Source organism: Macaca nemestrina, chromosome 3 (genome assembly GCF_043159975.1).
Source record: "Macaca nemestrina isolate mMacNem1 chromosome 3, mMacNem.hap1, whole genome shotgun sequence".
Lineage (NCBI taxonomy): Eukaryota > Metazoa > Chordata > Mammalia > Primates > Cercopithecidae > Macaca > Macaca nemestrina.
This window is the reverse complement of record NC_092127.1, coordinates 158,184,842-158,210,754: the sequence shown is the minus strand read 5'-3', so window position 1 is coordinate 158,210,754 and position 25,913 is coordinate 158,184,842. Positions and strand designations below refer to the sequence as shown.

The window sequence follows — 25,913 nt, the reverse complement described above, 5'->3', positions numbered from 1 at the left end:
AAATCATAATGAACAAGTGAAGGACACTATGCCGCGTCCTGGCTGCATGGAGATTCAAGTCCCTCTCCTGGGGGCTGCAGAAGAAGTAGGGAGACGTGACTTACATATCCAAAAGGCATAGAAATGGAAGAACATAAATAGGAAAGCCAGCCTCACCCTACTGGTGAGAAAACCTTTCCCGAACCAGAAGAGTTTCAAGACAGACTTTAACAAAGACAGGGTCGTGACTCAGCAGGCAAGGGCTTAGGCAATGTTTTATTTCCATAATGAATTAATCTCCAAAAAGGACATTTTTCACACTGGTAAATACAGTTTAAATGTCTCAAGAACTTTGTCTCATCACCCAAACAAGACTACCAGTTCCTTAAAGCATGGAATATGATCCTTATTTTACATTCATTTTAGTATATACCTCACAGAGGTAGCACAGACCTCTGAGCATTTACCAACAAGATTAAAAAATAGCTAGACATCTAAATTCTAGGCTAGGTCCACAGCCTCAGGGCCACTCAATATATTCGGTTATAGGAATAACCCAAACTTCCAACAGGGTTTGTGGAAGCCATCACAGGACGGGACTAGATCTCCCAGGGGCAAAGTGAACGAAAGCCAATGTTCATTTTGTCCCCCACCCTAGTGAACTGAAGAGCCTGACCCAGCCTGGTTCCTACTGGTTTGAACCTGATGGGTTGAGACTCCAGAAGGATAAGAATGTCTGAGAATCTTCTGCAGCCCCCCACACTGCAAAGTCCCATAACAGACCTCTCCTTGAAATCCTATTCACAGCAGAGATGTGGTCAGCACACACAGAAGGAGTGAGGCTGGGAATCCCAAGTTCTGACTCCTCGACTGCCAATGTTATGTTTCACACAACAGGTGAGTAAGGAATACAGCGAGCTTTTTAATCCAATCATTTGCAAATTAATAAGTAAGTAATATACCAACATAATATTTTGCTGTACAAGATGACAATCTTAAAAAGAATTTATACATGTATCATGTGGAACATTTTTATTCCTAATTTATACTTTGAAAGATATCTGACAATGTACAAAGAATACCCAGTTCTAGGTGATGACTGTTTTGTATAATCATTTATTTACAAAATTTCACCACATAATAGGAACTACCTTTAAAAAAAAATCAGCATTGGTCCTATAAAGGCCATTGGGATAAACTCTTAAGCCTACAAAAGACACCTTAGTACTACTTAGTACTGCTCCCAGGCTCAATATCGTTAACTAAAATCTGGCTCCAAGGCCAGGCGTAGTTTCTAGTTCCAATTCTACAGTCATTCAAAAGCACATCTAACTAGATTGACAAGGGACAGTGGAGGACCCAAGCAGTCCTATCAACCTCTATAAGAGGTGTACATAAGCCTACTGCTCATACCCTTCTAGCCATACCACCCTTTATTTATAATGGGACACCAGGTCATCCCATTATGCTAAAACATGGTTGCTCTGGGAAAAAACAAGGCTTTCTCTAGACCAGCTGGACTGGTCAGGAGGGAGAGTAAAAAGTGGCTGTCGCTAGTGAAAAATGGTTTCATTTCTTCGAACTTTTTCCTTTTCCTTTTCTGGGCTCCTTATCTTTTTCTGGTTTTGAAGGCTTTGAAGGTTTTGTCTTTTTCTGTTAGGGGGAGGGAGAAGATAACAAAATAGTTAATAGCTGTGTTTATGAGTAAATGAAATAAGTTCATCTCTACAACAAATCTAATCTTTACCTGCAACTTAATTAAAGAAGGGAGGCTGCAAACATCGAGATCTTGAACTACTGCGACCCACGAAGCGCTTACTTTCAAGCAACAACTGCCCTACTTACAGCCTTTAAAAGCTGGCAGTAAAAACTGAGAGGGTATTTAGAATTTAGAACTAAGATCTGTTCCCCATGTAAGGCAGTTTCTTGGATTTAGGACAGAGGTATACTTAGAAAAGACAAAATAAGCAAGAGATAATTGACAAATAGGGTAATGTTTAAATGAAGAATTTCCTCTTCTTTTAGTTTCAGATTAGAGGTGTAAACACAGTCATTTTGTGAAAGCAGAAGAGAGGGAGAGAGGGAGACCACCCCTTAGGGTCTACATGAGCCACAGTGAAGAAGGCCACTATTCCTACTCCTGCATATAGAAAACAAATGAAAGGCAAGCAGCACCCACACCCAGCAAAGGACAGAGGAGGATCGGACGAGGTTCCTTGGCTCAACCAGCTGTAAACAGCAGGCTGATACCACAGTTGGCTTTCATCTTTCCCATCAAAAGACAAGAATATTTTGCTCTGAGAAACTTCTACAAAGCAGTTTAGTGGCTATAGCAAAACATACACAACAGAAGAAACTGTTTTGTTAACAACATTTTTCTTGAAAGCATATACCAATGGCCAGATAAATAAAAATGGTACTTTTTCTAACAGAACATATGGCCATCAAAATCATGTCCTGTTTTCTTGCCGTTTGGCTCTTCGACTACTATAAGAAACTGTTTATAAAAATGAAATCTCTACCTTCTCCACCCTCAACCATGATGAACAAAAAAACTTAGAAGTATTTTCAATTTATTCTGCCATGTGCTGAAAAGGCCCTATTATTCACCAGGCAAGGAAAGATCATCTATTTTGAGGTTCTCCTGTCGGTGGCTTAAAGTACTACCTTGATCATGGCATCAGTTTCTATAGCATCTTGGTCTTTCTCATCAGATTGAGAGTCATCTTCATTTAACTCTTCATTGTATTCCGAATCCAGGGATGGGCTTGTGCTGTGTCTAGATGCCTTTATAGCTTGAAGTGAATATGGAGTAAGGTGGGCTTCCTTATTGTAAGCTCTTGTGAAGGCTGCTTTCACCTACATGAAAGGAGTAGACGGATTTTTTAAAAATATAAGTCCCAAACAATTATTTTAAACTCTGGAAGCCTAAAGAGACCCTGAGGCCCCCTTGCAACTGTTCGCAAAGTATTTATGTATATACATGTAAATCTAAGTATGTGCATTTTTCTATGGATAAGTTCCGTATTTTTCATAACATTCTTAACAGAGCCCATGACAAAAAAGACTCAAGGCCGGGCGGGCTCACACCTCTCCATGAGATTCTTGAACCCAGGAGGTGGAGGTTGCAGTGAGCTGAGATCGCGCCATTGCACTCCAAGTTGGGTGACAGAGTGAGATTCTGTCTAATAAAAAAAGGATTTGGGAACTTTAGGCAAACAAACAAACAAAAGGTCACTTCAAGTCAACATGTTTACCTATTCAGCATTCTCCACATTTCTACAAAGTAGTAAGCAAAGTTAGTCAGTGAATCAGTAAATCAAAAAGGGGCTTGGCTGGGTGCGGTGGCTCATGCCTGTAATCCCAGCACTTCGCAAGGCCAAAGCAGGCAGATCACATAAGGCCAGGAGTTCGAGACCAGCCTGGCCAACACGGGGAAACCGTGTCTCTACTAAAAATACAAAACTTAGCCAGGCGTGATGGAGCACACCTGTAATCCCAGCTACTTGGGAGGCTGAGGCAGGAGAATCGCTTGAACCTGAAAGGTGGAGGTTGCAGTGAGCCGAGATCGTACCACTGCCCTTCAGCTTGGGCAAACGAGTGAGACTGCCTCCAAAAAAAAAAAAGAAAAAGAAAAAGAAAAAAGAAAAAGTGAGGGGAGCTCATCAAAAATATAAGTTGGCCTTTAATTTCCACAAAACACGAGATACCTTTTCCATAATAATAGTAGTTACTTCAAAATACTACGAAACTTGAAAGTCTTACCTTCAAGCTTCTAATCATAATTCCTGAATTAGTCCATGAATTCTAACAATGGATGTCTGCTGTGAGAATTTACTGATAACCATAAAGTCGGGTCAAAATTCTGGAGAGGGCAAACTAGAGAGACTGAGTGCAAGAGTTGGGTACTGGATGTTACATATTCATGATGTATCACTTTAGTTTTTTTGTGCTCATTATAAGAAAAGCGGGGATATATTATTACAGGGAAGATTATCCAACTGGAATAAATGCTGAATCCACAGATTAGGTAGACTAAGAAAAAGAAAATTTATACAAATCCTCAGCCAATAAACACATTTTATTTTTACGACCCATTACCACCAGAGCTCACAGCTCAACTTTTAATTCCCTAGGCTCATCCTCTCACCCTTTATAAAGAATATATTTATATTTGCTCCTCAAATTTCACTTCTTGTTTTTCCACTGAGCATAAAGCAAATATAAAAATACAAATTGTAAAGTCAAGTCCAGAAGTCTACTCTTAATACTGCATTCAAATAGTATCTATGGAAAATATAGGTCATAATAAGCAACAAGCATTTAAGGGGAAAAAGAAGTAAATCTTTTTATAAAGCATCTAAAACACCTCTGAAGTACTGTCAGTACAAACCTGGTATTAGAAAGTGATGGAGAACCAGTGAGTGACATGATTTACCTTGGGATCCAGCTTTGAAAAGGGACTAGGTTTGCCACCCCAGCTGCTAATTTCCATGATATTCTCAAAGTCTTCTTTCATCAAATAATATGTGTCCATAAGTGCAACAACATCCTGTACCCCGTCGACTCCTTGTAAGGTCAAGGGCTGTACAAGTGCATCCCTTAGATGTGACAGATAATCCATGTTTACAGTCCTTTTGCTGGAGTAAGTTCTGAAACCACAACAAAAAAGACATAGTCAACAGCAAAGTATCAACTTAAGTCATACTGTGCATACCAGCACTGAGTTAATCAGGCAGAGTTCAATCCGATTTCAATAATGCTGAATGGAACGCGTACTATATGACAGCCAGCTGGTGTAGTTTGGAAAGGCCAGCACCACAGCATGAGGGTAATGGGTACACATCACATGCCCAAAGGAAGTTTTCTACTTACCCACATCAGTGACTGAAAAACAAATGTGGACTCTACCCTACTCTTAAGGCCCAGGCAACAGAATGTTTCTTTGTGTTCATAAATATGACTCGTTCCAAGTTCCAAAATATTAAAAGCATCAGTAGAAGGCAATGAAATTCCCTATCTCAAGTGTGTGAATGTGTGTAACACCTTTTGGTCTCTGATTATAACATACAAAATCATATATGAATGTTTCCCTCACATTTCCTAATACTGCTACTCTGAAATCTTCAGTTCTAGAACTGGGTTTTCCCCAAATCTAAGAAAATTGTAGAGTGTTCCCACAAAATCAAAAAGTGATCCACACTGGCCAGAGGAAGGTTTAGGGAAACAGTCTCTGGTCTGCTAAGAACTAGAATGTTATCATAAAATGACTTTCTTTCTCTCTTAAATGTTGTCACTTCTTAAAGACAGAAAGCTACTGAACAAAACAATATTTCAAATGCCACCATCCTAAATCTTTCCAACCCAGCTGCCTCTATCTTCAAACCAGGCAATTATATGCATACATATTTTTATTTATTTATTTATTTATTTATTTATTTATTTATTTATTTATTTTCAGACAAAGTCTTGCTCTTGTTGCCCAGGCTGGAGTGCAGTGGCACAATTTCAGCTCACTGCAACCTCCGCCTTCTAGGTTCAGGAGGCTCTCCTGCCTTTAGCCTCCCGAGTAGCTGGGATTACAGGCGCCCGCTACCACACCCAGCTACTTTTTTTTGTATTTTTAGTAGAGACAGGGTTTCACCATGTTACCCAGGCTGGTCTCAAACTCCTGACAGGCGATCCGCCCGCCTTGGCCTCCCAAAGTGCTGGGATTACAGACGTAAGCCACTGCGCCCAGTCTGTATACATATTTTAAACAAGCAACCTCAAAAGCTGTTGGTATCAGAACCAGCATCAGAAGCAGAAAGAAATGATTCTTTACAAATTATCTATGGGTCCTGCTCCTGCCTTCAAGGAACTGAATGTGTGAACCACAAGAAGCCACAGCTTTTCTCCTGATCAGAAATCTAGACTCACCCTCGCAACTATTACCTAGACAAAGAGTTTTTAAAACTCTCCTATTTCAATTTCATCCATTTCCTCTACATTGTCTTCCATAATTAAGCACGCTAGTACTTAAAGGAAGTAGTGTGGGTCCCTGAACCACAGTACCCCCAAAAATCATGAAACCATTTCCAAAATTGTTCTCCTACAATGTTTACAGTATCATCATTTTCTAGTAGACTCATAGAAAAGTCAAAGATACCATTTAGGGTACCTAAAGCAAGGGTTCTTAACCTCAGGAATCTGTAATTCCCCAAAAGTGTTTTCTTTGTGGATCTATGCATTGTCGGGGGAATAAAAATCTCAAAAGCACCTATGACCCCCAAAAAGGTTACGAACCAATAATAAGATCACACTTGCATTTTTTAAAGAAGAGAAACAGACCTACAAAAAAGTTCAGTGACTTGATCAGGGTTAAAAAGTAGGGAGGTCTTAATTTACTTTACAAATTGTGAATTCACTATAATGCAGAGATCGCACTACTGCATTCCAGCCTGGGTGACAGAGTGTGACCCTGTCTCAAAAAAGAAGAAGAATCCATAATATTTATGTGTACGCACATTTTCCAAGTTTCTAAAGTTCAACAAAATTGTACCAAATGCAAGTATTTTTGAACTTCCTTAAACTTTTCCAAGCACGTTCGTTTTCAGTGATGTGAGCAGCCTCCTCCTGTTGCATGCTAAATTGTTATTTCCAATCCCACATGACTAGGTCAGTTTACTACTAGAGAAAATTGGTAAAAAAGTTTGTTTCTTTAAATAGTTCAATTATTTTCCGATTAATTATTCTGAAGCTGGGAAGCTATTCCCACTAGTAATAGACATAATAACAATAACAGTGCCATCTCAGACTTCTGTAGTCTTTAAAATTTTAAATTATGACATCTACCATTTTATTCTCCAAAGTATCCTTTTAAGTGGTAAAACAAGAGTTATACTGATTATACATGATAAAACTCAGCCCATAAAATATAAGGAACTTATCCAGGATCATTCATCTAGTTAGCAATAAAATAAAAACTAAAACACAAATCTTTTGACTCACATGATTGTTACTGGATAAAGGCCAAATACATCAAATCGATAAAATACCCGAAACAGAGTAATCCCACCTACCTGAGACTCATATGCAAGGCCAGGTCCTGAACAATACGATCGTGTTTGCCTGTAGACGAGTGCTTCCCCAGCCAGCTCGGGAAGGTGGGAAACTGGGTCATGAACCCTCTCATCAACTCTCCAGGAAGAACACTGGCATAAATGGCCTGAAAAAAATCAATTGCAGTCCAGAATTTATGTTCGGTACAAAGTTACTTCCTTAACAGTCATTGGCTTCCAAACAGTCTATGGAAGATAAAGCAACACTGTCCCAAATACCTACCTACAGGCCAGTCAGATGCTTTCTCTAACTCTGATCTGTTGGTACGGGAAACCTCTCCCAAAGAAAACAACAGTCTGTGGTACACACCTTGATCCTACGTGTTGTGGCTCACAGGGAGATCATCTCGCCAACTCAGCCTCCTCAAGCAACTAATCTCAACAGACCAGTTACCTCACAACGTCACAGCAAATAATTACTTAAGAGGGATATGATGGTCTTTAACATAAATGATTGACAGCATAGGCAGATTAAAGCATAGAAAGACGAATGATTAGAGTCCATTAAACTGGCACTTGAGAAAAGTTTTTTAAAAATGTATCCTTAGATGTCTTCTATGTCTAGTGTGTTCACTTTCTTAAAGACTGGAATTATAGTCTACATAAATTTTGTATACTACTTATTCTAGTAATTCCCTCACAAGCACTTTTTCCTATTAGACAATCTTTGCGAATAGTTTTAAAGGCTATAAATACTTCCTCAAGAGAATTCATCATCGTCATTCTCCTGCTGCTAGACCTGGAGATTTTCTCTTTTTGTTATCAGAACACTTTTGGAAGTATTTTTGTACATTAAGGTTTTCCTGTGTTAAAACATTATGCCTTTGAGGTACAATTATTAAGTAAACAAAACTAAACACATAAAATATAAAAGAAAATATTTTGGGCCAGGTGCAGTGGCTCATGCCAGTAACCCCAGCACTTTGGGAGATGGGCAGACAACTTGCGCCCAGGAGTTCAAGACCAGTCCGGCCAACATGGTGAAACCCCGCCTCAACAAAAATAACAAAAATTAGCTGGCATGGTGGCGCACACCTATAGTCCCAGCTACTTGCAGGGCTGAGGCGGGAGGATCGCTTGAGCCCAGGAGGTCAGGGCTGCAGTGAGCCGTGATCACACCACTGCACTGCAGTCTAGGTGACAGAGTGAGACCTTGTCTCAAAAATAAAAATAAAAAGTTCTGTGTCTCCAGAATGAAATTTTGTTTCTTGTTTTCAAGCAATGTGTGGGTAGAATCAAGAAAAGCATTAGGCCTTCTGGAAGTGTCTTGCTTATTTTATTACTCAGGCCAATAATCCTGTATAACTATACAAAAGTCAAAAAGAACAAATAACTCTCTTAATTACAAATGTCTACCAAATTCTGTTTTGAGTTAAAGATCTCAACCTAAATACAGTACCCAATATAAAACTGCTTTTTTAGCAAGGAAGACGAAAATCTGAATGAATGCCTCAGAGATGCGGCTGCTGGCCTGCCCTAGCTGCACTGCTTCTAGGAGCCGCTACTCAGTGACCACCTGGGAGAGCCAAGAGTGACCAAAAATAAAAAAACAAGGATTCTTAAGTTAAAACGCAGCAAATAAAACTTCTGATTCACATCTTACAACCAAAATCTAACATTCCTATTTCTATGTATCCATTTACATTAAAATTTTTTGAAATATAGATAAATAAGGCCAGATTGGGCTGAGCGCAGTGGCTCATGCCTGTAATCCCAGCACTTTGGGAGGTCGAGGCAGGCAGATCACAAGGTCAGGAGATCGAGACCATCCTGGCTAACACGGTGAAACCCCGTCGATACCAAAAATACAAAAAATTAGCTGAGCATGGCGGCAGGCGCCTGTAGTCTCAGCTCCTCAGGAGGCTGAAGCACAAGAATGGCATGAACCCAGGAGGTGGAGCTTGTAGTGAACTGAGATCGCACCCCTGCACTCCAGCCTGGGCAACAGAGCGAGACTCTGTCTCAAAAAAAAGAAAAGAAAAGAAAGAAGAGAAAGAAAGAAAGAAAAAGAAAGAAAGAAGAGAAAGAAAGAAAGAAAGAAAGAAAGAAAGAAAGAAAGAAAGAAAGAAAGAAAGAAAGAAAGAAAGAAAGAAAGAAAGAAAGAAAGAAAGAAAGAAAGAAAGAAAGAAGGGAGGGAGGGAGGGAGGGAGGGAGGGAGGGAGGGAGGGAGGAAAGAAAAGAAAAGGAAAAGAAAAGAAAAGAAAAGAAAAGAAAAGAAAAGAAAAGAAAAGAAAAGAAAAGAAAAGAGGCCAGATTAAGAAACAGACAATAGTTACCACAGAGTATTATAATCTGTAACAGACTGTATTTTTGCCACAAGAGCCATAACATTTATCTGGTATTTAAAATAACTACAGGATTAGCTGGGTATGGTGGTGGGCACCTGTAGTCCCAGCTACTCAGGAGGCTGAGGCAGGAGAATCTCTTGAACCCGGGAGGCAGAGCTTGCAGTGAGCCAAGATCGCACCACTGCACTCCAGCCTGGCGACAGAGCAAGACTCGATCTCAAAAATAAAGTAAACAAAATAAAATAAGTACAGGAGCTAAAAGCTATTTAGTTCTCTTTTCAGTAAAGCAGAGTCTGCACTTTAGGGAGAGCTCTCTGCTCACCTGCGTAGGCAGAAGACTCCAGTTTTGCTTACTCCGGATCTGGCTGTCCACTAAGTCACCATCACATATGCTGTCTGCTGCTCTGCTTAAAAGCATCAAGTGCTTTTTCATGTCGCCCCTGCAGGAAAGAATCAGTCTGGATTATCTCACTCTCCACACCTCAGGTCCCTCCTTCACGGTGCTGGGAGGATATTAACCATGCCTCTCACCAGCTCTGGACACTCACCCTGCTGCTACAGGCTTCACGTGTATGTAATTTTCCTGGACAAAGAGGGGTGCTATTGAATAATCATGAAAAAAGAGATCTGACTTGTCCATAAGTGACATGTGAGCAGTCTCCTCTCCAGCTGCAAACACCTTCCGGGCAACATCAAATGGGCCCTGAAAAAAAAGAGGGACACACCTATTAGAATGGCCAAAATTCAAAACATTAACATCACCAAATGCTAACGAGGATACGGAACAAGAGGAACTCCATTCATTGCTGGTGGGAATGCAAAACTGTACCGTTTGGTAGTTTCTTACAAAATTAAACATACTCTTACCATACGATCCAGCAACCACGCTTCTTGGTATTCACCCAAGTAAATTAAAAACTACGTTCACACAAAAACCTGCACATGGATGTTTATGAGCAGTTTTATTTATAATTACCAAAAGCTGGGAGCAACCAAGATGTCCTTTTAGTAAGTGAATAAACAATTTAACTGTGGTACATTCACACAATGTAATATTATTCAACAATAAAAAGAAGTGAGCTATCAAGCCATGAGAAGACATGGGGGGGCTGGGCATGGTGGCTCACCCCTGTAATCCCAGCACTTTGGGAGGCTGAGGTGGGCAGATCACTTGAGGTCAGGAGTTCGAGACCAGCCTGGCCAACATAGTAAAACCTCGTCTCTACTAAAAATAAAAAATTGGCCAGATGTGGTGGCAGGTGCCTGTAATCCCAGCTACTCAGGAGCCTGAGACAAGAGAATCACATGAACCCGGGAGGCGGAGGCTACAGTGAGCCAAGATCACACCATTGTACTCCAGCCTGGGTGACAAAGAGAGACTCCGACTCAAAAAAAAAAAAAAAAAAGTCATGGAAGAACCTTCTATGCTACTACTAAGTGGAAGAAGCCAATTGGAAAAGTCCACCTACTACATGATTCCAACTATACCACATTCTGGAAAAGGCAAAACTATAGACACAGTAAAAGGATCAGTGGTTGCCAGGGGTTGTAGGGAGGAGAGAGGAAAGGAAGAATGAACAGGTAGAGCACAGAGGATTTTCAGGACAGTGAAACTATTCTGTATGATACTATAATGGTGAATACATGTCATTATACATTTGTCAAAACCATACAATGTACACCACCAAGAGGGAATGCTAATGTAAACTATGGACTCTGGGTGATAATGAGGTATCACTGTAGGTTCATCGATTATAACAGATATACCACTGTGGTAGAGGACGCTGGCAGTGGGAGAGGCTGTGCGTGTGAGGAGGACACGAAGTATATGAGAACTCTCTGTACCTTCCACTCAATTTTGAATCCATAGGCCGGGTGTGGATCACCATGTTGGCCAGGCTGGTCTCAAACTCCTGAGCCTAAACTGCTCTAAAAAATAAAGCATATAGGCCAGACGTGGTGGGTCACACCTGTAATCCCAGCACCTTGGGGGCCACAGCAGGAGGATCGCTTGAGGCCAGGAATTCAAGACCAGTCGGGGAAACATAGCAAGACCTTGTCTCTACCAAAAATTTTGAAAATTTAAATAAATAAGAAAGTGTATTAACTTTTTTAGAACCTGCTTAATCATTGCTCTAACTATAAATTCTGATTAGCAACTAGGTAAAATACAACACAGAGGTAACTGACACATACCTCTAGTTAGAGGTCATTAAACTAAACCATTTGACATGGATTATTCTGAACAGTGCAAAACCACTCCAAACATGAAAGTCAAACATAAGGAACTCTGGAAAAGCCATTTTATAATTGCTGAAGCATGAGTATAATTTAAAATTTATCCCTTTCTCAAAATTTATAATAGACACTGACAATCTTTGAGAAAAAATTCATTTGAATTAGAAACACTTTTAGCAGCTGTCTGTACTTCTTACTATATATCCCTGGATTCCACAGGCATATCAAGGAACTATAATAACTATTTCTATCAAGCTACCTACAGAACAAGAAGTGTTTTGGCTTAAGAAAGTAACTAAGACATGGAAATTTATTTTACCATTTTGATATCCTTTTTGGCTCTGTGAGAATCAGCTTTGGCCTGGTCATAGGTTAATGCTTTACTTCGTGCACACCACATACTCAGATTATGTAAAACCTAAAAGAATCACAAATAAGACAACGTCAAGATAGGAAAATCCTGTTGCTCCCCACCCCTACAAGATTGAAAGCATTACCTAAAAATAATCAACAACTGTTACATAATATATATTTAATTTACCTGTCTGATATCTTGATTGGCTCCCAGAATTATTTCATTCATTGCTGGAGGGGGAATCTTTAAACCTTCTTTAAATGCAATAGACATCATAGCACCCTGAAATTGACAAGGGAGGAGTCCTCAATGATTTTAACTCATATAATCAGATATTTTAAAAATATTTATCAGGTTTTTAAAAATTGACCCTTAAATAAATAGGCTAGTGTGATGGGAAAAAAATTTCAATCATCATACCTTAATCTGTTCAACCCGAGGTCTTTGAAAACGAAGATCAAAACAATAATGAACCAGAGAGCGAATCTTGGGATGATTTCTATCATTGCACATACAAATAATGGGAATTTTAGTATGTTTTATCAGGCCAATTAATTCCTGAAAGGCAAGTTAGCAACACAAAAATAATTATTTTTAAAATGACAAATATCACACAAGGTAATTTTGGTTCTAAAAATCTCCTCAGCAACATGCCTTGACTGCCATGAGAGAATGACAATGTTTTAAAAATCTAAATTATCAATAGTGAAACTGCAAAAATACAGCACTTGAATTACCTGAATTCCTCCCCTATCCTCATTGCCTGCCATGCCATCTACTTCATCCATGATGAGAGCATGTTTCGTGCTTACTGAAGAGGCTGCTCCATCTGACCCAGGTTGAGGAGCAATGGGATGAGACAAAAACAAAATAACAATTGCTCAAAAACTGCTGCTCTGTAGAAAATTATGTAACAGATATTAAACTTCAAAAGCTACAAGAATATGCAGCACTGGGCTACAGAGTGTTGCTAAAGAAAAAAAAAGAATATGCAGCAAAGAGAAACTCTCCCTGCCACCCCTTCCCCTGCAGACCCCAATTCCCTTCCTAGAGACAAACAATAGTCTCTTACACGTCCTTTAAGAGATATTCTACACATATGTGCATAAAAATATACAACTGAGGATTTTTTTTTTTCTTTTTTTGAGATGGAGTTCCGCTCATTGCCCAAGCTGGAGTGCAATAACGCGATATTGGCTCACTGCAACCTCTGCCTCCCGGGTTCAAGCGATTATCTTGCCTCAGCCTCCCGAGTAGCTGAGATTACAGGTGCACGCCAACACACCCGGCTAATTTCTGTATTTTTAGTAGAGATGGATTTTCACCATGTTGACCAGGCTGGTCTCGAACTCCTGACCTCAGGTGATCCATCCGCCTCGGCCTCCTAAAGTGCTAGTATTACAGGCGTGAGCCAACATGCCCAGCCAGTTTTGTCATTTTATGTATTTTGGTGATTCATTCTTTATCTATAGATATAGAACACTTCATTTTTTAAGGCAATTTAATATTCCATCCTACACTTGTACCGCACTTTACTTAATCACCATTAATGAAATATACAGGATGCTTCCAAGCATTTTTCTATTATGTCATACTAAATGACTATCCTTATCTATATGGCATATATATGCCAGTCTGCACATATATAAGTAAAGTAATAGCTAAATTCCAGCAACTGGAATTTCTGGGCTAACAGGTATGTGTAATTTGAGAAATACTGCCGGACTGCTCTCCAGAGTAGTACCAATCTACCCTCCCAACAGCCATGTCTAAGAGTGACATTTCCTGAGCAAATTCTTTTGAACAATGTGAAGGCACCAAGAATTCAGGTGACAAAACAACACACCATAGATGATTCTAAAAAGGCACTGTGCGGTCCTTAACTTGAGCATCTTATTTTCCATGAACTTTGGCCATAGAGGACCACTAGCTACAACCTGAAACACAGTGGGCATTTGCACACTGTCTTCTCTTCTACTACCTTTGCCTGCAATGACCTCTTCCACCTCCAAATGGTTTTATTTCTCATTCTTTGAGGTCTTTCAAAACAATTATCACCCCTTTACTCAATGCCCCAAGCATAATTACTTCTTCATCTGCTGGCCTTATTACCTCACTGTGTATTACATACCTTATTACATACATACACAGAGTGAGGTTAATAAGGTAATGAAGTAGTAAGTCACACTGTATTACATACAGTTTTTTTATTTTCTCTCTTTACAGGATTCACCTGTGAATCCTCTAAAATCATATGAAAAATGCATTAAAATGTGCATGTACACATTTTTATCACATTCTCAGAAACCTCTAAGACCTACGAAAGGGTAAGTACTACCCCATAAGAATGATGTCAGAGGACTTCCTTATTCTCTTGTTAGCCCCAGAATTTAGTAGGGTGTTTGGCACACAACCTGTGTTCAATACTGGTTACTGAACATTGAAATGAACATATTTTTCTTATATCACAACAGCAGTAGTTCAAAAAGCCACATACTTGAATAAAAGCCTTTGATGCTGGTATTGCTCAGTGACTCAGCAACAATCGCCTTCAAACTGCTCTTACTCCGGGTGTCACTTGCATTCAGTTCCACGTAGCTGTATCCCAATTCCTAATCAAAATATTGGAAACCACTGATGGCACAATACCAATTACCTCCACCACCCCCGCCAAGAAAGGCCAGTTAAGAAAGACAGAAGGTACAAACATCACATGAAAAACCATAGGTAAAAATATAAAGTATGATACTAACAGACAATGAGATTAACTATAGTATGCCTTACAATATTAGACATTTTTAGAATATCATATACATATATATAACATACACATATAAATACTAATAAATTTGGTCTTAGAACTTCAGCTGACAAATCACTAATCTGGAAGAGTATATTCAAACAAGCAATTTTACTAAATTTACTTCTTAGAGTCCTAAAAAAAGAATTAAATATAATAATCCCAACAATTCAGTATCAGACACAGAATTAATCTATTATAAGATACCAGCCAGGTGTATTGGCTCACACCTGCAATTCCAGCACTTTTGGGAGGCCAAAGCAGATGGATCACTTGTTGTTAGGAGTTTGAGACCAGCTTGGCCAACATGGTGAAACCCCATCTCGACTACAAATACAAAAAATTAGCTGGGTGTGGTGGCGCGTGCCTGTAGTCTCAGCTACTCGGGAGGCTGAGGCACGAGAATCACTTGAACCTGGGAGGCAGAAGTTACACTGAACCGAGATCGTGCCACTGCACTCCAGCCTGGACGGCAGAGTAAAACTGTGTCCCAAAACAAAAAAATAAAATAAGATACCAAAAAGTAATCCTAAGATAATTGATAAAGTTAAATCATTCTTTGTCACGACACTATCCCACTAAACAATTTTCCTCTGAAATCAGGAAAATTCAAGTTATTCTGATTCATTTCCCAAAACTGATCAGTTTATGCCTTAATTTGTAAAAAATATAATGATAATAATAAAGGGAGAAAAAGAGTTGTGTTCACAATTGTAGGGACTAGGGAAAAAATATTGTTTTGCTTTTTCATTAATGTTTATAAATACAGTGAAAACAGATAAAATTTTATTTAAATTTTATGCAGATGCATACAACAAATACCAAAAGAAACCACAAGCTTATGCAGCAGAGGATTGAGAAATCCAGCAATAAATTTCTAATCTGGTATTTCATCATTCTGATACCAACACGTGAACTCTGATCTGCTCTAGCGCCTAAGCAAGTCAAGCTCTCCAAGTTGTCTACAGGGATTCAGCAGCAACAGAGACAACAGGAACAAAGGCAGGACCACACAGTGCTGAAGAGTAGAACCCTGAGTCGCGCTACGTGGGTGAAACCTGGGCCTCCACCCTCCTCCCTAAGCCTATTTCATTTCACACGTGTGGATGATGACAGTACAGATAATTATTCAGTACATAGAATTATTCAAGGGCATTAAGATATTTGCATCTTTCAGAGTCTAGAATACATGTTTTTGTTATCTATAACACACCCACGTGCTGAGCACGCTGCCTCGCTCATAGGTAAGTATTGCCTAGTACTTTAATTACCAATATTTTAAAAGGATTAAAATTACAAACATCACCAGAACCAAAACAGGTTCTAAAGGTTTTATTTTAGACAAATAAACACAGTTTATATATAGACACCACACACACACACACACACAGGCACACATGTGGGTACACGCTTTTATCTCCTAGCCATGACCACTTGAGGTTATCTGTCCAACCACACTGCGACAAAGTACCCACCTGACACACCAGGGAAGCTGTGGTGGTTTTGCCAACACCAGGAGGGCCTGACAGCAACGCTGCTTTAAAACTAGAGCCATCATCTTTGCCGGAAAATTTACCAAACTTTGCTGCTAGGAAAAAAGAAGTTCCAGAGTGTTAACCTATATCACCTAACAGAAATTCAGGCATGGCAGGGATAGTTGTGCCTAAACTTCGCATAGACAGCCATCCTCCAGTTTAGTTCTAAATTTGCAGAATATTTTCTACAAAACATAAACAAGTTTCCAGAGCATTCAGTGAAATTCTACTTCCTAGCTCACCTCCACCCAAAATAAAAAACTAAAACTAACTCACTTTAAAACTCTTGATTTGAAATAATAATTGTATGAGTTTCCTTCCCTGTGAATGCACAGGCCATGGAGCACGCTGCCAGGGCTCGATCCCGACTCCATCCATCCTCATGCCACCTCTCACCAGCCACGGTGAGTTAAAAGTAACTTAGCCCCTGTGACTGCCTCCTCCTTTGTTAGACAAGGAGAACAACAGTAAAGTTGCTACTAAGGATGTTGTGAGGACCGAATGGCTGAGCACAGAGCCATGCATGCTTCACTAAATGTTAACAAGCATAGTAGCTACATGGTCACAAGAAAAAAAACTGACTTGAAGATGCTGTGTCTGCAACTATCTTGTGCCCCTCAACACTAGACCAGCACTCTTCCTCCCCTCACCACGTGAGCACCTGGCACATACATCAGGCTCAACTCATACTCAATAACTGACAGAGACAATGGTTTTAAACCTACTGCCAGCAGGCATGCAGACAGGGACTACAGTTCACCTGAAGCTTTAAAACAGTCTTCTCGGCCAGGCACGGTGGCTCATGCCTATAATCTCAGCGTTTGGGGAGGCAGAGGCGGGTGGATCACATGGTCAGGGGTTCAAGACCAGCCTGGCCAGCATGGTGAAACCCCATCTCTACTAAAAATACAAAAAATTAGCCGGGCATGGTGGTGTGTACCTGTAGCCCCAGGTACTCAGCCTCCTGAACCCAAGCGGCAGAGGCTGCAGTGAGCCTAGATCGCGCTACTGCACTCCAGCCTGGGCAATAGAGCGAGACTGTCTCAAAAAAAAAAAGTCGGCCGGGCGCGGTGGCTCACGCCTGTAATCCCAGCACTTTGGGAGGCCGAGGCGGGCGGATCACAAGGTCAGGAGATCGAGACCACGGTGAAACTCCGTCTCTACTAAAAATACAAAAAATTAGCCGGGCGCGGTTGTGGGCGCCTGTAGTCCCAGCTACTCGGGAGGCTGAGGCAGGAGAATGGCGTGAACCCGGGAGGCGGACCTTGCAGTGAGCTGAGATCGCGCCACTGCACTCCAGCCTGGGCAACAGAGCGAGACTCCGTCTCAAAAAAAAAAAAAAAAAAAAAAAGTCTTCTCTGGGCACATGAAATGCCTGTCTCTCTTTTAGGGGAGATTTTATTAAGTTTCAGAATGAAAAAATGATTTAACTTAAATTGAGTCCTATACCATTACAATATATTATCTGTTTAAATAAACAGGCATCATCAGCAACGGTGATCGGCATCTAGTCATCACTGGTCTATGTTGACAACACTACTAAAACATTTGTGATCTCAAACCTCCGTTAAGAAATACTGTGGACATTAAATACATACTGGAGCTTTTCACTCTCCCCAACAAATACATCACAAACAAGGACAGAAACTACAGAAGCACAGGCCTATCAGGCCTGCCAGAGCAAATCGTGCTTGCTACCGGGAGTTGAGGCTGACTGCCCTGCACGCATGCCTCCGTTATTTATTCACACCTTTCCTCCTAGTGCCCTTGCCACTCAGGGGTCTTACTGTCACATGGCTTCAGACCTTGGGACACATACTCTTTCCTACCCAACACTCACCCCTCCCTCCCTTCGCCTAGCTACCTCCTACTTTGTTTCCAAGTCTTAGCTTAGCCATCCCTTCCTCCAGGACGGGAGGACACACACCCAGGCCCTGACCACACATCTTCATCCTCACAGCACCCTGGACTTACCCCTCTAGCAGTACTTGGCACAATACATTTTAATTGCTGGTTCAGATAAGCCTCCCCCACTGCCTGTGAACTCCTGAGAGGGACTGTTTTGTTCACAACACCACCAGCAGGGTCTAGTACTGCACCTGGGTTCAGATCAAGCTCTTAGTAAATGCTTGCTGACAGATGAATGAACCGTTAGATTTTCTTATATATGTGCCACTGAGCAATCACATGTTGATATACACACACACAAAAATGAGTGAGGCTGTAAAATCACCGTGTTTTTTATCTTCAGAAGAACTCTTGTGCCAGTTTCGGAGCCAGCGTAGGAGTTTGTTGGCACAGCTCTGGTCACCTTGCTGTCCAATTATGGTCTTGAGTGAGGTTGGCTTGTATTTATCCACCCAGAGCAAATTTTCCACTTTGTTTTCACTGCTGTCATCAGCCAAATTCCTAGCCTTGCTGTCACCACTTGTTTCCTCGGCCACCTGCTCCTTGAAATCCAGGCCTCTCCAAAACACATCTGTTTCCTTTTTTATTGTCTTTGCCAAACTGTCCCTTTTAGAAGTCGGCTTGCTCTTTTTAGATTCCGATTCCTTTTTAGATGGACTAATTTTTCTTTTGCCTTGAACATTTTTTTGGGGTGTTCTCTCCAGTTTGGACTCTTTCTTCATCTTAAAAAGCAGAAAAGTGAGGAAAGAAGAAACCTGATGAAACATACAGAATTTCTATCCTGCTAAACGTACTACAGAGAGCAATCAGAGATATCCAGGTGGGCTATTCAGCCTGGGATGGTCTTGTCATGACAGACTTTCCTGTTTGTGGAAGTCACCACCTTCTAAACTATAAAAATTAACAAACACACCAGAAACCACCAAACGCAATTTCTAAAAGTGAGAACATGTTGGATTTTAGAAGTAATAAGTACTCCAATTTTAGTTTGGAAAAAACAAGGTATAGTGTTGAGATTTTTGTTTCAAAGTTTCCTAATTAAAAGTTAATGCCTCTACAAAAACTTGTACACAAATGTTGTTCACAACCATATTATAGCTAAAAGATGGAAACAATCCAAATGTCCATCAACTGAAAAAGAAACAAAATAGGGTGTCTCCATACCATGAAATATTATTTACCCATAACAAGGAGTGAAGTACTGACACATGCTACAACCCAGGTCAACCTTTAAACCGCTATGCTAATTGAAAGAAGCCAGACACAAAATGCCATATATTCTAATGTCTCCATTTACACATGAAATGTCCGGAATAGGAAAATCCATAGAGACAAAGCAGAGCTGTGATTGCCGGGGGTGGATAGAATGAGTGGCTGCTAATGGGTACAGGGTTTCTTTTTGGTGTGATGAAAATGTTCTGGAACTACACAGTGCTGATGGTTGCATACTCTGTTAAAATACTAAAAACCACCGATGTGTATGCTTTGTAAGGGTGGATTTTATAGTATGTAATATCTCAATTTTAAAAAAAAATTATTGCCTCTTTAGCAGCAGATGCTAAAATTAGTGGATGAATGTTTAAGGACAAGCAGTATATAAGCATAGTTTTAAAGTACCTCCCTCTCCTGCCAAGATAGTTATCAATTACAAAGGAAAAAATAGTCACTTTACTAGTGAAGAAACCCAGCACTAGTTTCAGTGGGATGCTGAATCATCTTAACCAAATAATCAAGGTTATCCTCACTAATAATAAGACATATTGACATCCTGTACCTATGAAAGGATGCACTGAGGACACAAGATCACATCTATGGTGTTCTTAGAAACAAAGGCATAACCTCAATCTAATCATGAGAAAACATCACAGATCCAAACTGAGAGACATTCCACAAAACTGACCAGTACTCATTTTAAAAGTGTCAAGGTTGTAAGAAGACAAGGAAAGACTGAAGAAATGTCATCGACTGGAGAAGACTAAGAAGACACAACTAAATGCAGTGTGGGGCCTGGAACAGAAGAACTACTACAGGGGAAAATGTAAGGTTCGAATAATATGTAGAGAGTAGTTAACAATAGGGCATCGATGTTAATTTCCTGGTTTTTATAACTATGCTATGGTTATGCAATCGAAATCATTCCCTAGATTTCTCTAACCAGAATAACCTGGGTGGACTATCTTGCCATTTAGGTGACAGAGCTGGGGACATTAAAATCTTGGAATGCTGGAAATCCTGTGTCCTGTGTGTACAATTGGATGGTCTACAGTGGGAATGAATGAGGCTAACTAGGAGAAACTGAGAGACAGAAACTGAAGGGGTCCTCAAAGCTTTGTAGTCTGTGGATCCAGTAGTTCCTAGACCAGATCCTCCCAGCCCATAGTTTAGTTATGTGAGCCAACATTTTTCCTTTTGCAAAAGCTAATACAGGCTAGGTGTCTGCACAACTTAAAAAATCCTAATACAGTTCTAATTGAAAACAAATTTATCATGCTGATACCTATTAACATATCCTTTAAGGAACTCCTAAACAATAACCTTTGCATAAAGTCAACGTGAGAATACGGCTGGGCACAATGGCTCACACCTATAATCCCAGCACTTTGGGAGGCTGAGGTGGGAGAATCACTTGAGGTCAGGAGTTCAAGACCAGCCTGGCCAATATAGTGAAACTCCGTTGCTATTAAAAATATAAAAATAAGTGGGCGTGGTGGCAGGTCCCAGCTACTCAGGAGGCCGAGGCAGGAGAATCGCTTGAACCCAGGAGACAGAAGTTGCGGTGAGCCGAGATCGCACCACTGCACTCCAACCTGAGGGACAGAGCTAGACTCTGTCTCAAAAAATTAAAAACTAGTAATAAGAAGAAGAAGAAGAAGAAAATTAGGAAAGTTTGATAAGTAGATAGGTTATACGCAATATACTGTCCTTTCTCTACTCATATTCCCTGACAAAGATAAGGAAAAACAACAAACTAGACATCTTAAAGCAGAGTCCTCCAGCTCAAAAGGAACTAAGGTGGTTCATTTGTGGTAGACAGGAATGTTAACCTTTCAGCCAACAAGCCTGTATCTACCCAAGACATAAGTCTATGAAATTAAAAAATTACTATACACCAACTTAAATAAATCACATTCATTTTATACAAACCTCAGTTTCAACTGCTATTTCGTACTTGGATTTCTTGCCTGGCATAGTTCGAATCAGATTCAACAGGCCATCTTCATCAATAATTTTTGTCCCCAGGGCTGCGGCCTGTTGATTAAAAATGCAGATCATCAAAACTGCATCCTACCATTCCTTTCTGTTAAAAAAAAAAAAAAAAAAAAAAAAAAAAAAAAAAATTCTAGGGCCTATTAGTAGGTGAAGAACCACATTTGTAAATTAGATAACACTGGAATTAAAAAAGAAAAACAAAAAATAGCACATTCATTGAAAAGGTAACATTGAAAAGAAAGAAAATAACAGATACATTCCCTAAGCGTAGCAGGTTGGCACAGGAAGTGGTCCATTACACTTTTGTGGACTGCTTTACCTTTCCTCCCCTAGGAAGGGGCAATGCCACTAGGGCCTAAGACCAGCTCTTCATACCTTCTCCCATATTGAATACATATGGCAGACATTTCCCCCACCTTCTTCCCTGCTGATGGAACTCCAATGTGTCCTTCTCCAAGTGATGAATTATGACTGGTCTAAGGCAACCAGAAACGTCTTGGTTCTTCCCAACCTCCCATACAGCTCTGAGTGACCAGGTGACAGCTCTGGCCAATGAGACTTACGTGAAATTCTATAAGAGGTGTTTCTGAGAGAACTCTTGTCAGGCCAGTCACAGCTCTTATGACATCCTGCCACTGTTCCCTTTTCCTACCTTGAATAAGAACTTAAATGCCTCGAGCTGCAGCTACCTTGCAACCACAAGGCAACATTCATGAGGACAAAAGCTAACACAATAAGGACAAAGGGAGAAACCACATCACTAGATGCTGAACTATCCCAGCAATACCTCCAGAATTCTTGGGGGAAAAATAAGCAGATGATTGTTTAAGCCACGGTTAATCAGGTATTCTGTTGTTTATAGCTAAACACAATCCTACCCAGGAGGCCGCTGATTCTTTTTCTAAAAGCACCAATTTTAAAAAAACCTAAGATGTTGTATGCGGTGGCATACATAGGAATACTTCGGACTGGAAGAAAAAGAAAACTGCATTTGTTTCTATCTTCAAAAATAAAAAAAGACTTAAATACACTAAAAAAAAAATCAAGTAAACAGGAACTATGCCTTCCATTGGAAAACCAAAATCCTGGTGTCAGAGCCAATAACACTTCTGTGGAGAAGAAATAATGTAGGCAAGAAATTATTTTTCTATTTCTTTCCTTCATTTAACTCTGAGTAAAGGGCAAATCACATCAAGAGTGTGCCAAGGCAGGCAGGAGGTGTCATGGTGTTGAGAACACAGCAGTACCCACCTTATCACTCTTGGACTGTCCACTATCACGACCCATGACAAGGTAATTTGTTTTCTTGCTGACATTTCCTGTTACTTTTCCCCCATAACGTTCAATTAGAGATTTGGCCTCATCTCGTTCAATAGACTCCAGCACGCCTGTGATTACAAATATAAGGCCTTCCAAGCAATTTTCAGCTCCCTAAAAACCAAAATGTTCAAGCAGAGAGGAAATTACATGGTAGCTTTCCAAAGAAACATTTGTCATCAAAACTGCAGGAAGTTGATTTTTCTCATTTCACATCATAAATAACCTTGGCATGGAAAGTTTGCTGGAAATTTACAGCAAAGAAGCACCACCTGAAATTAGATCCTAAGAAATTTTGATATGGCTAACATTTAATAAACTTACAAAACAAGCTGTGAAAAACATACATCCAACACTGTTAGCAAAGCTATTAAAATTACCCATTCATACTATTTTCCATTATGCCCTCTTCATATCTAAACCACTAGTTAACTTGCATAACTGTAAATAAACAACCAAATGCAATCCATCTATAGAAACTCTTGCTATTCAGGAAACTGCTTGTTCTTAAGAACTTTCCCAACAAGAATTAATAGGAGCAGGCATACTCCTATCATTTTGATGTTTCTGTCAATGTTTCCAAACAATGCACTTTAAAATCAGAATCACTTATCATTTTCATACACTTCTGATGCTTTTCATCACATTAGTGATCAGAAATGAGGTATAATTCCCCAATCCCTGCGTGCAAGAGCTAAGAAGGATCTTAACTGTCAGTTGAAGGGAGTTCTGCCCGAACTCATGGATTGTACAAGAACAAACTGCTGTTGGGTTTGATGGTCTGCCAATGGATTGTGGTGTGGCATATCTGAAGGCCACTGAATGCAACTTATAATGCTTAACAAAAATATTTACTGTTTCAGAGGAAAAAAGGAAGAAAACAGGCAACTCTTGCTATTGTTAAAAAGGGAAAGTTTTGATTCTAAAAAGCTAAGCGAGTGTGAGCTCGTGCCCTCCTCTCTGCTCATTACTCTATGATAGTAAATCTAGCAACCTGCTAGTAACTTAAAGGCAAGATCATATTATCTCTGGATTGGAAAGATAACTCTCATAATGTGTAATATAAAATAAGAGATACTTGCCAAAGAGAGCTGGATGGAAAAGACATTAAATCTTAATTGGAACTATGTATAGTTATATATTTTTGCAATGGTTCAATAAAATTATACAACGAAACAAAATGAAATAAAAATTACACATGACATTCCAAGTTACTTATTACTCTTTTAACAGAGAATTGAGATTAACAAACTTAAAACAGGCTTGAAAAGCAGCAGCCAACCAAAATTCAAAGACTTCACCATTCAGGTGAAGAATCTTTCTCGGAAGACAAAAAGAAACAGCTATGAATATGTTTGGAAAGAAAAGGTTTGACTAACATCTCAGGGTCCCTTGAAGGGGTTCTTGGATTGAAATGATCTACTGTAACACTACAGGAAGTTAACTACTTCTGAACAAACTCAAAACAACCCTGGAAAAATTGTACATGCAAGCCCCTATATCCCATATCCCAGATATCTATTATCTCCCAAATTATCCCCACTATGGCTCTGATTATCTTTTTACTTATCCAATCTTAGCACTTCTAGCCTCCCTACCAAAACTCTTCTATTCTAGAACTTGTCTAAGCTCTTACTCCAGGAGCAGCCAACCACCCTCAATATTCCCAACCTCTTCTCCAACATTCCCTCCATAGCCTTGCCTTCACTGAAACCTGGCTGTCCCCTCAGGGCACCACTTTGCCTGAAGTCCTCTCAAGCAGAACTTGTTTGGTCTCTCATACCCATGTACAGGAGGCAAGACTGGCATCTTCCTGCAGGCTCCCATAAAACCCATTAGCCCCTTAAGACTGACCTTCCCACTCCCCACTCCAGGTACGGCTACACCATCTCTCCCTCTCTTTATTAGGGGAACTATTAATCTCTATATGCACTTACACATACCAAGCAAACTGAAAATTAAATTTATACATACATTGTATATGTTTCCACTCCCCTCCTGCCTTCTCAGAAATCTCATGCTACAATTGATTCTCCTTCTCCTGCTGGTATAACTTCAATCTCTCCCTTTCTGGTAGGACCTATCCCATTAGCAAAATGCAAGCTTTAAATATCTCCTACCATAAAAATAGTTACATCTCCCCCTAAATCCCACTTTCCATTCTAGCTAGAAGTCATTTCCCCTTCTAGTCCTTCTAGCTAGAAGTCCTCCCACTTCTTTCTTCTTCACAGCCAAACTTATCAAAAATATCTACTTTTGCTGTCTCCATTTTGTCTCCTCACACTCACTCTTCCACCCACTTCCATCAGGCTCTGCCTCCACCGTCCTTAGCTCTTGCTAAGGCCACTAAGGATCATTAATTCATGTTACTAAATGCAACAATTTCTGGTCTTCCCTTACCTGGAATCTTAACAGCATGACAGACTTAATCACTCAATCATTTTTAAAACACTCTCTCTTCCCTTTGCTTCTGTGATCCCATGCTTATCAAACTTCTCTCCCACATTTGTAGCTGCTGCTTCTCAGTTTCCTTTTGGTTTCCACCCTCTTCTACTTCACAAAGAAGCAGGGGCCAAGGCCCTCTTCTCTTCTTGGTCTGTACTAGTTTACCAGATGATATTCCTCACTTCATGCCAAGAATGCCCAAGTTTTTCCATCAAGTTCTGACTTCTGTTCTAAGCTCCAGTCCCACATATCTGCTTATCTACTCAGCATCTCCATGTGGACATCTCACATAACCCTAATGCACAGTGTGGCCAACAACAAACTCATTATCATCTCCCAAACCAGCCCTGCCACCAATCGCATCAGCATCCACCAAGCTGCTCATGCCAATAACAAGATCATTCCCAATACTCTTTCTTCTCACCTTCCACTTCCAATTATCACCAAGTCCCATGGATTTTGCCTCTTCCAGTGAAACCTCTCCACTTTTCGACATTTTCACTGCTTCCCCAGACAAGTCCCTATCACTTCTCACCATCTCTCCTGATGATCTATTTATCTATTCCTGCCCCATCCACTGCACTTGGTACAGCAGCAGCCAGAGCAATCTTTCAGAAATTCAAATCTGGTCATGTTATTCCTCCACTTTAAAATTCCTTCTCGGCTGCGCCCAGTGGCTCACGCATGTAATCCCAGCACTTTGGAAGGCCGAGGTGGGCAGATCACCTAAGGTCGAGA

The 25,913-nt window shown here is 40.2% G+C and overlaps 1 protein-coding gene across 3 annotated transcripts in view; it reads right to left on the bottom strand.

Moving 5' to 3' along the window:
- Nucleotides 1–236: 236 nt before the first annotated feature.
- The window catches only part of LOC105487733 (replication factor C subunit 1), a 78,010-nt gene continuing 52,333 nt past the window's right edge, over nucleotides 237–25,913 (bottom strand). For 2 of the 3 annotated variants that reach the window (XM_011751356.2, XM_071093725.1), the window contains 15 exons: nucleotides 22,665–22,844; nucleotides 21,348–21,452; nucleotides 18,529–18,925; nucleotides 16,236–16,348; nucleotides 14,458–14,572; nucleotides 12,698–12,789; nucleotides 12,381–12,518; nucleotides 12,147–12,242; nucleotides 11,925–12,023; nucleotides 9,916–10,070; nucleotides 9,690–9,807; nucleotides 7,041–7,186; nucleotides 4,418–4,631; nucleotides 2,647–2,838; nucleotides 237–1,632 (listed from right to left, as the gene is read on the bottom strand). In XM_011751356.2, the coding sequence (XP_011749658.2) occupies nucleotides 1,549–1,632; nucleotides 2,647–2,838; nucleotides 4,418–4,631; nucleotides 7,041–7,186; nucleotides 9,690–9,807; nucleotides 9,916–10,070; nucleotides 11,925–12,023; nucleotides 12,147–12,242; nucleotides 12,381–12,518; nucleotides 12,698–12,789; nucleotides 14,458–14,572; nucleotides 16,236–16,348; nucleotides 18,529–18,925; nucleotides 21,348–21,452; nucleotides 22,665–22,844 (2,244 nt within the window). In that variant the 3' untranslated portion in view covers nucleotides 237–1,548. The remainder of the gene's footprint in view (nucleotides 1,633–2,646; nucleotides 2,839–4,417; nucleotides 4,632–7,040; nucleotides 7,187–9,689; nucleotides 9,808–9,915; nucleotides 10,071–11,924; nucleotides 12,024–12,146; nucleotides 12,243–12,380; nucleotides 12,519–12,697; nucleotides 12,790–14,457; nucleotides 14,573–16,235; nucleotides 16,349–18,528; nucleotides 18,926–21,347; nucleotides 21,453–22,664; nucleotides 22,845–25,913) is intronic. The other variant, XM_011751357.3, reaches the window with a different exon arrangement.